At 43.7% G+C, this 16,847-nt stretch overlaps 2 protein-coding genes across 2 annotated transcripts in view; both read left to right on the plus strand.

Moving 5' to 3' along the window:
- The first annotated feature begins 383 nt into the window (after positions 1–383).
- Positions 384–16,847, plus strand: part of LOC125740153 (tripartite motif-containing protein 16-like) — a 42,192-nt gene continuing 25,728 nt past the window's right edge. Inside the window, exons 1-4 of the mRNA XM_049011001.1 lie at positions 384–996; positions 1,827–1,922; positions 2,528–2,761; positions 16,466–16,625. Coding sequence (XP_048866958.1) covers positions 406–996; positions 1,827–1,922; positions 2,528–2,761; positions 16,466–16,625 — 1,081 coding nt within the window. The 5' untranslated portion in view covers positions 384–405. The remainder of the gene's footprint in view (positions 997–1,826; positions 1,923–2,527; positions 2,762–16,465; positions 16,626–16,847) is intronic.
- Positions 13,327–16,847, plus strand: part of LOC125740155 (tripartite motif-containing protein 16-like) — a 148,172-nt gene continuing 144,651 nt past the window's right edge. Inside the window, exon 1 of the mRNA XM_049011003.1 lies at positions 13,327–13,943. Within this exon, the coding sequence (XP_048866960.1) occupies positions 13,458–13,943 (486 nt within the window). The 5' untranslated portion in view covers positions 13,327–13,457. The remainder of the gene's footprint in view (positions 13,944–16,847) is intronic.

The raw sequence follows: 16,847 nt of genomic DNA on the forward strand, positions 1-16,847 counted from the left end.
TTTTGTGCCCATTTCCCTATTAAAACCCCTTTCTTTACCCCAGCCCTGTTTCCCTTGCCTGCTTCCCCGCTCCGCACTGCGTCAGTCAGGACAGTAATTAATATCAACAAAATCAGTAGTAGGATTATAGCCAGTTTGCGGGAAAACAATGTCAGTAACAGTGATACTCATTAAAAGTAAATAAATGTCTGTTGTGTGTAAAGTTATTACAATGTAATATTTTATTCATGAACTTGAAATCCAGTGTTTGCCCAGTCTGCTCTTATCAGTCTGGCCTCAGTACAAAACCACACCTACTGCAAACCATACCTACTGCAGCCTGAGAAGCAGGAAGCTCCTCCCACTCTCACCCACAGACGACTATGAGAGAAAATAAAACTGAATCCTATTACTGTTCGTGGTAAAATGGCAGAAGTCAGTTCAGCACTGGATCCGAACCAGTTCAGCTGTCCAATCTGTCTGGATAAACTGAAGGATCCAGTGACTACAGTCTGTGGACACAGTTACTGTATGAGCTGCATTAAGAGCTGCTGGGATCAGGAGGATCATCTTGGAGTTTACAGCTGCCCCCAGTGCAGACATACCTTCACACCCAGACCTGTTCTGTACAGAAACACCATACTGGCTGAAGTGGTGGAGAAACTGAAGAAGACTGGACTACAAGCATCTACTCCTGCTGACCATTATGCTGGACCTGGAGATGTGGAGTGTGACGTCTGTACTGGGAGAAAACACAAAGCTGTCAAGTCCTGCCTGGTGTGTCTGGCCTCTTACTGTGAAACTCACCTCCAGCCTCACTATGAGTCTCCAGCTTTTAAGAAGCACAAGCTGACTGATGCCACTGGACATCTGCAGGACAAGCTCTGTTCCCAGCATGACAAACCCCTGGAGGTCTACTGCCGTACCGACCAGCAGTGTATCTGCCTGCTGTGTGTGATGGATGAACACAGAGGCCATGATACAGTCTCAGCTGATGCAGGAAGGACGGAGATACAGGTCAGGCCAGAAATACTCTTATATAAATGATAAAATGTATTTGAACTATTAATGGCTTTTGTCTTACTGCATTTGAGTTTATCTGCTACGAGGACAGCAACATAAAGTCTGGTTTGGGAAAGTGAAAGAAAAATGACCTGAAAATGCAAAATATTGTTACAAAGTGTAAAACATTCTCATTGAATTCCTACTGAAAACTCCTTTAAACAGTGAATCATGTGACTGCAGCTGGATACATACAGCAAGCAAACAGGGTTCAGAGGTTCACTTACTGTTTGGCTGAGCATCTGAATGGCTGAGATGTCTGAGCTGTGGTGTGATTGTTGCTGCCAAATGCTGTGGGTCCAGCTTCTCAGAAACAACCACCATCCTGGGATTTTAACAAACTGCAGTGTGTAGAGTTTACTGAGGATGGTGCAATAAACATAAACACCTGTGGTGGGTCTGTGGGTGAAAATACCTTGTTAATGAGAGAAGTCAGAGGAGAACAGCCAGACTGTTACAGCTAACAGGAGGGTCACAAGTGCAAAAATAACAGCTCAGTACAATGGTGGTGAGTCAAGGGGTCTATGTCCATTTTATTCTACCTACAGTCAATCAGTCATTTAAGAATGTCCATCCATCCATCCATCCATCCATCCATCCATCCATCTCCATCAATCCATCCATCTCCTAACCACTTATCCTGGTCAGGGTCATGTGTAGCACCTGGAGCCTTTCCCAGGAAGCATAGGGCACAAGGCTGGGGTCCACCCTGGACAGGATGATTAAGGCATTCTATCTCAGCTAATGAAACAAACTTGTTTTGTCATCTTGTTTCCTGTCTGTAGAAAGAAATGGGAGAAACACAGAAGGAATTTCAGCAGAGAATTCAGATGATAGAGAAGGAGCTGCAGGAGCTGAGAGAGGCTGTGGGCTCATTCAGAGTGAGTATGAACCTGTAGAGAAGATATCAGCAGGCTTGTGATCATCTTGAATCTCGACTCCTCCCCAGAGTCAACAGATTTATAGAGTTGTGTGGATTAATCATACTAAGGTCACTCTGGGTTATTCTGGGTCAGAGGTTTGGTGGGACAAAGGTGCCAGATAACAGTGTCACGAGACAGAACAGGAACAGGGCACCCAGACAGGGTGCAGTCAAAGAGCCAAATCACAGTATGGGAATCAAAGTCGGGGTTGTTAACAGAGATGGGAAAGCGGGTTAATCTACCCAGGGGAGTGAGGGAAAAGGGGAACATTCATGTTAAGTTACCAATTAAACTGAGACCTAAAGGTGACACCCAACTTGCCACCAGTCTCTGCCAAATCCCTGCAGCTGACAGTGTATGAGCTTAATGAGTCATCATTTCCAATCAGTGCTGGCTGGGTTTCAGTACAAGAGGCATCTAGCATGGTGACGCTCCAAACCCCAGCCCTGTGCTGTTTCTATACCTCCTGTCAGCTCACATCTCCATTGTACAATGAGGCTCTGTGGAGTCTCAAAAGGGGCCAATTGTAATTTACCGTCCTCTGCTCCCTGTGTCACCAACAGAGCTCAGCACAGGTAGCAGTACTGGACAGCGAGAGGATCTTCACTGAGATGATCCGCTCCATTGAGAGAAGACGCTCTGAGGTGACACAGCTGATCAGAGATCAGGAGAAGGCTGCAGTGAGTCAGGCTGAAAGAGACATGGAGAGACTGAAGCAGGAGATTGATGAACTGAAGAGGAGACACTCTGAGTTGGAGCAGCTTTCACACACAGAGGATCACATCCATTTCCTCCAGGTAACAGAACAGCTACTTTGGCAATAAGAAAACCAGAGTATTCAAATGGATGCATATTCTCATTTGTATTTCAACTAGGCTGTCATTTGTCAGATGTTAATGGTCCTGCTCATTCCATTACAATACACATTTGTTGTGATGAAGCTGTTTAATCAGACTGTGTGTCTGTAGAGGTGCCAGAGTCTTCCTCTTGTCCCTGAAGCTGGATTTGGACCCAGAATCTCTGTCTATCCACGCTGCTCTTTTGAGAACGTGAGGAAGGTGGTTTCTGAACTGAAGGATCAACTGGAAAATGTTTGTGAAAAGAAAACAGCAGAGATCCATCACACAGGTTAACAAATAAATACATTTTCCTGTCTGTTCATGTTAATATAGACCATGCAGAGAGAGTATGTAGTGCAGTCAGCCTCATGTTTGTGTGACTAGGTCAGTTTCTGTTTTCAATAAGACTAAATCTTTGTGAAAACTGATGATTTAGCTCCACATTCTACAGGCTGCAAAACCCAGATCACAGGAATCATCTTTCTTCTGCATTACAGAATGCAAAAATCTGTATTATGAGTAACTTACAATGATTTACAGCTTGTTAAACTGCCTGTTATTGTCCCTCATAATGATAATATCCTACTGCTGGTGTCTCCACAGTGAGTGAAGTCCATCTGCCGCAAGTAAATTCCTTTTACTCCCATCCCAGTTTCTCTCTGTCTCCTTCTAGTTACCAAAGACGCCGTCCTACCAGTATTAGTGCCCAGGACCAGAGCAGAATTCTTACAATGTGAGTCTGTTCACACACACGCTTCTCTCTCCCTGTATGAGGTGGAGTGTGTTTTATTGTGTTTTATTGTGTTTTATTGTGTTTAATTTTCTTCTGCTAGTGGAGCTTCTCTTTCTCTCTCCTGCCGCCTCCTTTCACATTTACATGAGCTGTTTATGTCAGTAGCCTTTGGATCCAATTTCAAGGCAAGTTCATTTAGGGGCTTTTCCACAGCCCCAGGTATAGTAGTACAGTGGTATGCAAAAGTTTGGGCAGTCCTGATAATTTTCATGCTTTTCCTTTATGAATTGCGGGTTATTTGGACCAGCAACTTCAGTTAAATATATCATATAGCAGATAAACACAGTGATATTTGGTAAGTGAAATGAAGTTTATAGGATTTACAGAAAGTGTGCAATAATTAGTTAAACAAAATTAGACAATTGGTAATTGAATTACACCATGAAAGTACTATGTTGCTAAAAAAAACAACCTTATCGATGTATGGTCTTTCCTAAAAAAGTAGGTTAGAAATAGGCTCATAGTTACTTAGAGGTTTGATTACTGCGATCTTGGAAAAAGGCCTGACTGAAGAGAACTACTGACAATTTTTAACTTGTAGCCCTTTGAGATCTTGTGATGTAAAGGGCATTATAAATAAAATGTATTGTTATTATTATTATTATTATTATTATTATTCATTTGTAGCACATCTGACGCTGTACAATTAAAACATCAGCATTAAAGGAGCTTGTAGGTAGAGTGTCAAGGCAGCTGGCTTTAGGCCTAAGGTGTTGAACAGTTTCTGTCAAGGCTGTATGGTCTAGGTCAGGGGTCAGTAACCTGCGACTCGCGATCCACATGCGGCTCTTTGACCACGTGGCTGCGGCTCTTCTCAGAATGACCCAAATTAGCATATTATTATAATACTTTCATAAAGATACATGATTTATTTATGGTTAATATTATAATTAGTCATTTACATATTTCTTTAGCTACATGTGAATGAGTGTGGTCTGTCTGTCGCACACTTGTGTAATGTCTTAACTGCATCATTTACATCTTCCTCTAAGTTATTCTCTAAGAGAGATTACGTCTCTGGTCAAATAATATTCTCTCGGGAGTTTATTCCAAATTCTTTCACATACTTTTCATAATAAATTGTCACCATTCCTTTCCTGGTCTTCTGAAAAATTGTTATATTGTCTCTGACTTACATATTATAGCAGCTGAGTTCGGAGTGGTGAGGACATTTTGCGCTGCTCGGTCAGCAGTTACAGTAGTGAAGTGCAGAGTGAAGGACAGACAACTGTAGAGCCAAAGGAACTTTACTCATGACAGGAGGTGTGAGGGTGAAGATTATCGATACAGAACTGAATGTCGTAATATTAGTCACCTTTGCGCTCTAATACGTTCGAGTGATTTACAACTGACATGCCCCCCCCCCCCAAAAAACTATCTGTCTTTCTTTTTTGTAAATACGTCTAGTTTTGTTTTTCCCTTAAATGCATGTACACATCTATACCATTAAAAAGTCGTATCTCAAACCCCCTTCTCTACCCAGCAGCTCTTTGTAAATCTTGGGTCAGACATTTAGGATAAAATGCCTCTTTGCTTTAAAAAGGTTGCCGACCTGCCGATCTAGGAGGTGGAAAAGTGCCACGTATAGTGATTTGCCAGCCAAAGACCTGATACTCAGTAAAGCTAAGATTAATGTATTAAACACATTGTCTGACCCAGACTGTAGGTGTCACACAACTGCAGTCAGATTAGATAGAGTAGCTGTGGGCTTTGATGCACTTTGTTCCCCCTGAAGTCAGTCAGAACAGGAATGGCTGACACTGGGGCTACTCCTCACTGCCTAGTGTGGGCTGTAGCTACAGCAGTGGATCCAAACCAAGTAAGCGGGGGTGGGGCTTAAGGACCCAGGCTGTCCTAGATGTCAGCATGCACTGTAATGCTGAAAGCAGGGAGGCTGCCCTCGCTTTGTTTGGGTAGCAGGAACTTTTTGGTGCCACACAGTAACAACTAATCAAGGCCTTTTATCTACATCCTTAAGCTAAATTCACACTACATGATTTTAGCCGCAATTTTCTGCTTGACATTACTGTCAAAACCCCCAGATCGCAGCCAAAATCAGTGTTCAATTCGTGCCGGCAAGTCAGAGCTCAATCAGCATTTGTGACAGTTCAGAGATGTGACCTGACAGAGGCGCTGTTGCATTGCAGACATCCGCCAAATTTTTGGAGTTGTAAATATCTCGACTTTGTTGACGACTCCAAATCCTGTAGGTGTGAAAGTGTCACAATGATAATGAGCTACAGCCAATGAGAGCACAAGACACTGGGTGAGGAGTGATGTTAAAAAGGAGAAAAAAAATACATTTATTTAGTTACTGTTCTTATTGTTCAGGTATGTGTACGTGTTTATACATTCACACAGTTATTGTGATGTGTGTGGTTTTGTCCTATATGTAGATGGATTTTCATGCGTTCAGGTGAATTTCTGTGTGAGTGTGATTTTAGACAACATCCAAAGATCCACTGAAACAGAAAATCACTTAATTTCATTTGTCAGTTTCTTTTTCCTCTTTTTACAAATAGGGCAGGTTTGTGTCTAACGATGCCTAGTTTCTTAAAAATGTTCATTTTTATTGGTAATTAAAAAATAAAACCTTCTTTTTGTGCACTGAGTATACCTTTTTTGAGATGAGTTAGTATTGTCCTAAGTCGGCACCCATAGTCTCCCCCAAACTGGCTGTGACACAGAGCATCTCCTCAGTCTGAGCTTAGCGCTGCTGGAGGGAGGTGAGTGTGTGAAGTGGTTCGCAGGATGTTCATGTTATGATGTAAAGACAAACTCACCTTTAACAGTAATGTTTGCTGTACAATTATATGGTTAAGCATTTGAAATCTATCCATTTTGAGAATGTTTCTATGCCTTTCATTTTAGGTTTATTATACAGTATGTACATGAGTTATGTTTTTGTTTGCAGGATATTCTGGGCTACGCTTATATGTCATAAGTTGATGTGTTAATGCTGACGCAGTCTTGAAATTTCTTTTTCTTGACATCATTGATGTCATTTTTGTATGAAGATAAACTACTAGCGCCTATTGAAATTTCTCACATTTTAGTAAATTAAAATATATGCCTCACTGGGCACAGGGTTACTCTGGAATACTTTAGCGCACAATGTTGCATCTTGGACACCCAGATCAGGTAAATTCTCTCGGTCATGTCTGTGTGTTATATCTATTCAAAGTTACCAGCCTGAGGCTGAGCGCGAAAAGCAACGCATTTTGCTTTTTCGGGTTCTAAGGGTTATTTTTTTGATGAAAGTCTATAGTTTTATTAACCTGTAATTAAGCCTGTTAATTTAGCACGCGCAGCATTTCGGCGCGTCTTCCCGCCTGCGTCGCGCGGGTGTCCGACATTTCCTGAGCTATTTCACATACTTGAATTCCTGCTTCGTTTTTATATTTTATGTATCGTACAGAATAATATCTTTCGGACTAAAGTAAAGTTGGGTCCTCAGCGAGTCTCTCAGCGCGGCGTGTCTCACAGCGCAGGGGGCAGCCGGAGCGCCGCAGACTCGGGCGGCTACATGAGTATATTGGGAATAAAATGGGTGTATTGGAGCGAGTTCTGTGTTAGTGAGTGTGTGAGGTGTGACAGTGATAATGATGGAGATGCTGGGCTTCGTCATGGGATTATTCGCTATTCCTTTTGCTTACAGATTCCTGCCAGCTGACGCTGGACCCCAACACAGCAAACAGAGTCTTGTCTCTGTCAGAGAGGAACAGGAAGGTGACATTTGTGTGGCAGCAGCAGCCATATACTGATCATCCAGAGAGGTTTGACTGGTGCCCCCAACTTCTGTGCAGAGAGAGTCTGACTGGCCGCTGTTACTGGGAGGCTGAGTGGAGTGGAGTTCAAGCCTGGATTGGAGTGACTTATAAAGGGATCGGGAGGAAAGGAATGAGTGCTAACTCTTGGCTTGGAGCCAATGATAAGTCATGGATGCTGTGCTGCGATCCTGACAGTTACTCTGTCCGGCACAATAATAAAAAGACTGACATACCCATAAAGCCCTCAGACTCCCGCAGAGTAGGAGTGTATCTGGACTGGGCGGCTGGTACTCTGTCCTTCTACAGAGTCTCCTCTGATCGACTGACCCTCCTGTACAGCTTCACCTCTTCATTCACTGAACCCCTCTGCCCTGGGTTTAGAGTTTATGCAGGGTTATTTTTTAATCCAGACTCCTCCGTGTCCCTGTGCATGCTGGGATAGCTCTCTGTGTGTTGGAGGAATAATTTTTACCTTATCAGAGTGTCACATGTCGCTGCTTCTCCGTGGCAAAGAGGTAAAATCTCTGCTTTTTAACCAGTATAACCTTTTTTACTCTGTCTGAAGTGTGACGTATGTTAGACAAAATAAGTGACTGGGTTCAGGAGACTGAACAAACATGCAAAATTACTGTTTTTCTCTCTGATTAAAATGTAATGAAATGTAATCCTGATGAGTGGGGGGGGGGGTTCCCCTCCCCTGAATATGTACATTTCATAAATTTCATATATGTACTTTTTTAAATATAAAAACATGGTAAACCACATTAGTAACACACGTTATATTAAATGACTAAAATTAAAATTAGGTGATTGGTGTTGACACACCACAGCACATTGTCCACAACGATGAAACATGTCTTCTGCATTTAACCCATAAGTGACACAGCAGGGGGCAGCTAACTCAGCCCCCGGGGAGCAGTGCTTGGGGGCGATACCTTGCTCAGGGTGGTCAGGGAATCAAATCAGCAATCTTTTGTTTACAAGTACACCTCCCTAACCATGAGGCTACCACTGCCCCAAAATAGTGAAGGTTCTACGGAGATATGAACTCAGATCGCTGGATTCAGAGTGCTAACCTTTACACAACAAGCAAAGAATAAAAATTTACTAACTAAAACAGTGAACCTGACAATAAACTAATTAGCCTGCGGTGTCTCTCTTACTCCTATTGAAATATGGGGGAAGGATCATTAACAAACCAGAGTCCATCTAGCCATCCATCCATTTTCCAAACCATTTATCCTACTGGGTTGCAGGGGGTCCGGAGCCTATCCCGGAAGCAATGGGCAAGAGGCAGGGAACAACCCAGGATGGAGGGCCAGCTCATCGCAGGGCACACTCACACACGCACACCAATGGGCAATTTAGCCTCAGCATGTTTTTGGACTGTGGGGGGAAAAGCGGAGTACTCGGAGGAAACCCCATGATGACATGGGGAGAACACCCATATAACCCAGGTGGAAACTCGAACCCGGGTCCCACAGGTGTGAGGCAACAGTGCTAACCACTGCACCACCATGCCGCCCCCAAACCAAAGTCCTTACTACGTAAATAAATGCTACCAAGTACTTTTTTAAAAGAAAATATATTTTTTCTTCTGGCCCCCCATCCTAGCTTCTTCACCGGCTTGTGCCTTTAGGCTCTGGACCCCCCGCGACCCAGAAGGGTAAACGGTTTGGAAAATGAATGGATGGATGGATGGATTTTTACTTCTCAAAAAATAGAGTTTAACTAGAGAGAGCAGGATCTCACGTTCGCCCCCTACTGTCGTCCTGAGGTAACTGCGGGTTTCCCGTTGGTCGCAGCATGTGAGACGCTGCGGTCCCTCAATTAACGTCCCCATCACAGCACGTCAGATGTGGTTAACGGGCACAGTCAGTATTTAATGTATAATAAAACATTAACGTAGTACAAATTACTCTAACCTTTTAAAATAAAAAATAAAATAAACCTTTTTTTACAATTAGCTTAAGAACAATGAGAATGGACATAGTTGAGTTGATTTGCTGTTCTGACTGCAGCCTCTATTTACTTAATTTTACTACATGTCTGATAATCAATTATGCACTGTATGTGATTCCAAATGACCAAAAACAAACATGTGTTCTCTTTTTTAGGAATCCTGATTTACTTTACATTTGAGTTTGTGTGTTTTTGAACCCTCTGGGATGTAGGGGTGGGAAACACACTTTCACTTATTGGGGCGTAGTCACACATTTCATTCAATATCATAAACTTAATTCATGGTAAATAAATTATTTCTTATATATTTGTTTTGGTATTACACTCATCTTAATTTTAATGTATATTGTAAAAATGTAAGATTTATGTTAAGTTTGTAATTTGACATCAAATTATAGACATTGCAAAATGCAGTTTGGAACACTTGCAGAAACATTATGAAAGTACATAGTAAGCAATGGTGGCAGTTTGTTTTGATCCCAGATATCTGATCACCAAAGTCTTGGCTACATGAAGTTGACCAAATGGTGTAGCTGCAACATTCAGTTGGACAAATAAATAATAAAAAGCTAATTCATGTCACTATTTCTGGCTCCTTTCATTAAATATGTAGCAAATTTCACGTGTATGCATGAGCCATTCACACCTGGCCACACCCCCACTCCCCCCCTCCCCTTTATGGTGCTGATGGGGATGTATCTGGATCGTGTTTCGCCATTACATTGTTCATCAAATTACCATGCGAATGCGATTTGAATACATGGAAATGCAGCTATTTATAAGGCGAATAGCGATCTTCAGGGGAGGGCGGCACTTCACCCCCCTGATGCAGGTAAAACAAAGAATGGTGACATGGTTTACTTTTTTGCTGATTTAGCATAATTTTAAAAACTAATACTTCTGACAATGGCCGTTTTGAAAAGAAGACAGATTATGGATTTAGTCTGTGTTTTTTCATGATTCTCCATTAAGATTTCAGGGAGATATAAACTGAAAAGTACACTGCATCACCGACTACACACTCGAACCCAGAAGGCTACTCCACACAATTTAGGAAGAAGATTATCAGATACAACAGAGATGGAAAAAATTAAGAAAGCACTCTATATTTTAAAACAAAAGTTAGTGTAGCAGAAGACCACACTGAGCAGCAGGTTTACTTCCCGGTTCGAAATTTCTAAGACAGCAGTAACAAGAATAATGTGAAGCAGGAGACACTGGGAACGACCAGAAACCAGCCAGAGATGACCGTTAATGTCATGGGTGATATCAATAATAATAATCAATGCTTCATTGATTCCATGGGGAAATTGTCATCAATCCTCCCTCAGAGGAGATCAACTTCCTCTTTTTTGTAGAGTAAGTTGTCTGTGAAGGGCAGTTAAGGGCCTTGCTCAAGAACAAATCATTGAGGGTGAGTTTGAACCAACAACCTTCCGATTATAGACATACAGGCTTAGCCCGCTAAGCCACTTGCTGCCCCAAGTGACCATCCAAAGGAATGGGTAACATTATAGTAAGTGCAGGTGTGAAGTGCACTGCTAGGACAGTTTACATCAGGCTGGCCACACCCCCCCCCCCCCCTTCAGCCCATAAAGTCCCATAAAGCAAGGAAGAATATTCACAGGCAAACATCCATGAACAGAAATGAGTAAAACAAACTATTCTGCTGTGTCACACAATACACTCACAGCGGCACCACAGCAATACAGATATATCACTGAACACAGTGGAAAGGTGGATTCTTACTCTGACGTCCCTCCCTTTCCTTTAGTGACGAGCTCCACATTCTGTGCTGCTGCCTCTGCTGGCCGCGTGTTTGTTTCTCTCCCCCCTGTCTAATTTAGACGTGGTGCACTTGTTCCCCTGGGGGTGGGTGTATAAGGTGGGTCCCACTAAGGGGGGAGGAATCGATCCTGTGGCAGCCACCACGCCGGCTTCGGCTCTGCATCAGTGTTTCATTGTGTCATGCCCATGGGTCACATGTGTGTGGAGTTTGCATGTTCTCCCCATGTTGTCGTGGGGTTTCCTCCGGGTACTCCGGTTTCCCCCCACAGTCCAAAGACATGCTGAGGCTAATTGGAGTTGCTAAATTGTCCATAGGTGTGCATGTGTAAGAGTGAATGGTGTGTGACTGTGCCCAGCGATGGGCTGGCCCCCCGTCCTAGGTTGTTCCCTGCCTCGTGCCCATTGCTTCCGGGATAGGCTCCGGACCCCCGCGACCCAGTAGGATAAGCGGTTTGGAAAATGGATGGATGGATGGAATTTAACGTGATACAACCTCAGTATAATTTTTTATTAAAATCTTCTTAGGGTAGGAGCTTCTTTCCCCAGTTAAGGGATGAAGGACGTCCAACAAGCCTGGGGATTCTGGCCTTGGACCCAAGACCTACAGTTACTATCAAGGATCAGGGCTCCGGTGAACATCTCTTCAGGTTGAGAGCCTCTTTTACCTGCTAAGGGTTGGAGGATCTCCCAGTACCTTCATCCAGCCTCTGGGTTCTGGAAGAAAATCCAAGGACCATCCATACTTAACCCTAACCCTAGGCCCAAGCACCTGTGGACCCCAGAAATATCAGTCTAGCTGCACTTGTGCCGAGGCAACACCTTGACAGCTGTATATTTGCAATGTGATGTTTGACTCATTCGTTTTCTACTTTTGGCAATATTATCTGCTACATACAGTACTAGAGATATAAATGTAAATATAGGCAAGTGTGTATGTCTGCTTTGAAGGCACAGAGATCACACCTGCTTAGGTGAAGGGTGGGGAAACAGGTGAATCCTGTAAGTTAATTCTGAAAGTCAACTTAAATTCCAATACAGTTATTGAAAATGGAGACTTTAATAATTAAAAATTCTGCAGCATTGCAGTAAATTGTGATTTTAAATAAATTCTAACAGAATGTGTGATTGTGGGTAGGTGTGGGGTCTTAGGCTGTGGGCTGATTTCTTGACCCCCACCCCCACTCTCTGTGTGAAGTTTGCATGTTCCCCCAACATGAGTTTTCTACTCGTCCTTCAGAGACTGAAAACAAGTGATCAGCTGATTGGAATCTCTAAGCTGCCCTTAGTGTGTGATTGTGTGTGTGAGTTTATGCTCTGCTATAAACTAGTATCCTATCCATTGTGTCCCCTGCCCCGTGCCACTTGGGACAGGCTCCAGGCTCCCCACCCCCCTGTACAGGATAAGCAGTAATGGAGGACGGCTCCACACTGTTCCAAAGAAAGGGCGCTCCAGCTCCCGTCAGGACTTCAGACCAGCTGCTCTCACTTCACGCCTCCAGGTTTGTGGGTGTGGTTCCCACTCCTGGTTCTGCATGTACAGCTTGCATGTTCTCTCCATGTTCCTGTGGGTTTCCTCAGGTTTCCTCCCGCTGTCCAAGATCATGCAGTTCGGTGAATTAGTGCCTCTAAATTGACCTCAGCCTGTGAGTGAGTGTTTGCCCTGCAATGGACTGGCATCCCATCCAGGGTGTCCCTGCCTTGTGCCCTGTGCTTCCTGTGACAGGCTCCAGGCTGTGTCCCATAACCCTGTACTGGATAAGCGGTTATTGGCATTAGTTGGACATTTTATCCAGTATTTAATTTTTCTGTTCCCGGGGTTGGCTGAAGCTGATCCATTGACTTTTAGCTTATTTTAAATTAATACTGTTTAATGAAACTGATGTCTAAACCTATAATTGCACAGACCTGCCTGTTACACCTGATACCACATCAGTTTCAAATCCCGTTGATCTGCTGTCTTATACCTTTCTATTCAAATTTATATCTACAAAATTAAAGAGTATGACTATAGCTTAAATGTGGAAAAACAATCTAAATAACAGTTATACTTATAAAAGCTAAATAAATTTTATTCAAAAACTTAAAATCCAGGGTTTGCCCAGTCTGTTCTTCTCAGTCTGACCTCAGTCCAAAACCACACCTACTGCAGCCTGAAAAGTAGGAAGCTCCTCCCACTCTCACACACAGACGACTGTGAGAGAAAACGAAACTGAAACCTATCACTGTTCGTGGTAAAATTGCCGAAGCCAGTTCAGCACTGGATCCAAACCAGTTCAGCTGTCCAATCTGTCTGGATCAACTGAAGGATCCAGTGACTACAGCCTGTGGACACAGTTACTGTATGAACTGCATTAAGAGCTGCTGGGATCAGGAGGATCATGCTGGAGTTTACAGATGCCCCCAGTGCAGACAGACCTTCACACCCAGACCTGTTCTGAGCAGAAACACCATACTGGATGAAGTGGTGGAGAAACTGAAGAAGACTGGACTACAAGCAGCTACCCCTGCTGACCATTATGCTGGACCTGGAGATGTGGAGTGTGATTTCTGTACTGGGAGAAAACACAAAGCTGTCAAGTCCTGCCTGGTGTGTCTGGCCTCTTACTGTGAAACTCACATCCAGCCTCACTATGAGTCTCCAGCTTTTAAGAAGCACAAGCTGACTGATGCCACTGGACATCTGCAGGACAAGCTCTGTTCCCAGCATGACAAACCCCTGGAGATCTACTGCCGTACCGACCAGCAGTGTATCTGTTATCTCTGTACGATGTATGAACACAGAGGCCATGATACAGTCTCAGCTGCTGCAGGAAGGGCGGAGATACAGGTCAGGCCAGAAATACTCATATAAATTATAACATTTATTTGAAATGAAAATGGGTTTTGTCTTAATGCACTTGAGTTTATCTGCTATGAAGACCCTTATCTTGGGGGCAGTATGTAACTCAGTGTGCCTGTGATCAGAACGTCACCAGTTCAAACCCAGCCTCGACATGTCTGCGGGTCCTTGAGCAAGGCACTTAATCCCCAGCTCCCTGGGCACAGGTACAGGTGGCGACCCTTCACAGCCAGCTTATTCTTCCCTACAAAGAGCAAGTTGGAAGAGGCATAAAGGGAATTTCCTCACAGGGGTCAATAATGTATCAATTATAAAAAGACCAAAGTCAAGTCTGGTTTGGTAAAATTAACTAAAAATGCAAGATGTTGTTATACAGTGTAAAAAAGTTCTCGTTGAATTCCTGCTGAAAACTCCTTTAAACAGTGAGTCGTGTGGCTGTTGCTGGATACATACAGCAAGCATACAGGGTTCAGAGGTTCACTTACTGTTTGGCTGAGCATCTGAATGGCTGAGATGTCTGAGCTAAGAGGTTGTGGTGTGATTGTTGCTGCCAAATGCTGTGGGTCCAGCATCTCAGAAACAGCCACCATCCTGGGATTTTAACACACTGCAGTGTGTAGAGTTTACTGAGGATGGTGCAATAAACATAAACACCTGTGGTGGGTCTGTGGGTGAAAATACCTTGTTAATGAGAGTCAGAGGAGAATAGCCAGACTGTTACAGCTAACAGGAGGGTCACAAGTGCAAAGATAACAGCTCAGTACTATGGTGGTGATTCAAAGGGTCCAGTTTATCCAAAATGTCCAGTTTATCCTACCTACAGTCAATCAGTCATTAAAGAATATCCATCCATCCATCCCCCCCCCCCCCCCAACCGCTCATCCTGGTCAGGGTCATGTGGAGCGTCTGGAGCCTTTCCCAGGCAGCATAGGGCACAAGGCTGAGGTCCACCCTGGACAGGATGATTAAGGAATTTCATCTCTGCTGATGAAACAAACTTGTTTTGTCATCTTGTTTGCTGTCTGTAGAAACAAATGGGAGAAACAGAGAAGGAATTTCAGCAGAGAATTCAGATGAGAGAGAAGGAGCTGCAGGAGCTGAGAGAGGCTGTGGGCTCAATTACAGTGAGTATGAACCTGAAAAGAAGATAACAGCTGGCTTGTGATCATCTTGAATCAAGACTCTTCCCCAGAGTCAACAGATTTATAGAGTTGTGTGGATTAATCACACTAAGGTCACTGTGGGTTATTCTGGGTCAGAGGTTTGGTGGGACAAAGGTGCCAGATAACAGTGTCACGGGACAGAACAGGAACAGGGCACCCAGACAGGGTGCAGTCAAAGAGCCAAATCACAGTATGGGAGTCAAAGTCGGGGTTGCTAACAGATCGGAAAGTGGGTTAATCTTCTCAGGGGAGTGAGGGAAAAGGGGAACACTCATGGGGACACGGTGAAGGGGAGACACTCAGGCTCACCTAGATGGGGGTCGGGATCAGCAGCTGCTTGGGTGGGAGGGTCTGGGAGATCAGGCACAAAAAGACTCACAGGAGGAACCTCACAGAACCAGGGAGAACCGGGGCAGACAAACGCTCAGTAGTCTAGCATTATAAGAGAAAAACATTCGATAAAACCGATTTACCCAGTTAACCTGGTTTACCCATTTTTATATTAACAGTAAGCAGGACTAAAAGGAAGCAGCTGTCAGTACTCAGGTGAGATACATTGGGCTGGGGGGCGTGGTTCCTGTAAGTGATCCGGGCTCATGCACACAAACCTGGGGTTACAGGGCTTATCCTGTTTATTTGGAAAAATGCCATTTAAGGCTCATTTGAGAAAAAGCAAGTTTTCATATACCTGTGCAATGGAAATAAACAGCATGAAGTTACCAATTCAACTGAGACCTAAAGGTGACGCACAATCTGCCACCAGTCTCTGCCAAATCCCTGCAGCTGACAGTGTATGAGTTTAATGAGTGATTTCCAATCAGTGCTGGCTTAGTTTCAGTACCTGAGGCAACCAGTATCCAGCCCTGTGCTGTCAGCTCACATCACTATTGTACAATGAGGATCTCTAAAGGGGCCAATTGTAATTTACTGTGTCACCAACAGAGCTCAGCACAGTCAGCAGTGAAGGACAGTGAGAGGATCTTCACTGAGATGATCCGCTCCATTGAGAGAAGACGCTCTGAGGTGACAAAGCTGATCAGAGATCAGGAGAAGGCTGCAGTGAATCAGGCTGAGAGAGACATGGAGAGACTTAAGCAGGAGATTGATGAACTGAAGAGGAGACACTCTGAGCTGGAGCAGCTTTCACACACAAAGGATCACATCCATTTGCTCCAGGTAACAGAACAGCTACTTTGGCAATAAGAAAACCAGAGTATTGAAATGGATGCATGTTCTCATTTGTATTTCAACTAGTCTGTCATTTGTCAGATGTTAATGGTCCTGCTCATTCCATTACAACACACATTTGTTATGATGAAGCTGTTTAATCAGACTGTGTGTCTATAGAGGTGCCAGGGTCTTCCTGTTGTCCCTGACGCTGGATTTGGACCCAGAATCTCTGTCTATCCATTCCACTCTTTTGAGAACATGAGGAAGGTGGTTTCTGAACTGAAGGATCAACTGGAAATTGTTTGCGAAAAGAAAACAGCAGAGATCCATCACACAGGTTAGTAAATAAATACATTTTCCTCTCTGTTCATGTAAATATAGACCATGCAGAGAGAGTATGCAGTGCAGTCAGCCTCATGTTTGTGTGACCAGTTTCTTTTTCCAATAAGACTCAATCTTTGTGAAAACCGATGATTTAGCTCCACATTCTACAGGCTGCAAAACCCAGATCACAGGAATCATGCTTCTTCTGCTTTATAGAATCCAAAAATCTGTATTA

The sequence above is a fragment of the Brienomyrus brachyistius genome, chromosome 4, assembly GCF_023856365.1.
Source record: "Brienomyrus brachyistius isolate T26 chromosome 4, BBRACH_0.4, whole genome shotgun sequence".
In the NCBI taxonomy this organism is placed as follows: domain Eukaryota; kingdom Metazoa; phylum Chordata; class Actinopteri; order Osteoglossiformes; family Mormyridae; genus Brienomyrus; species Brienomyrus brachyistius.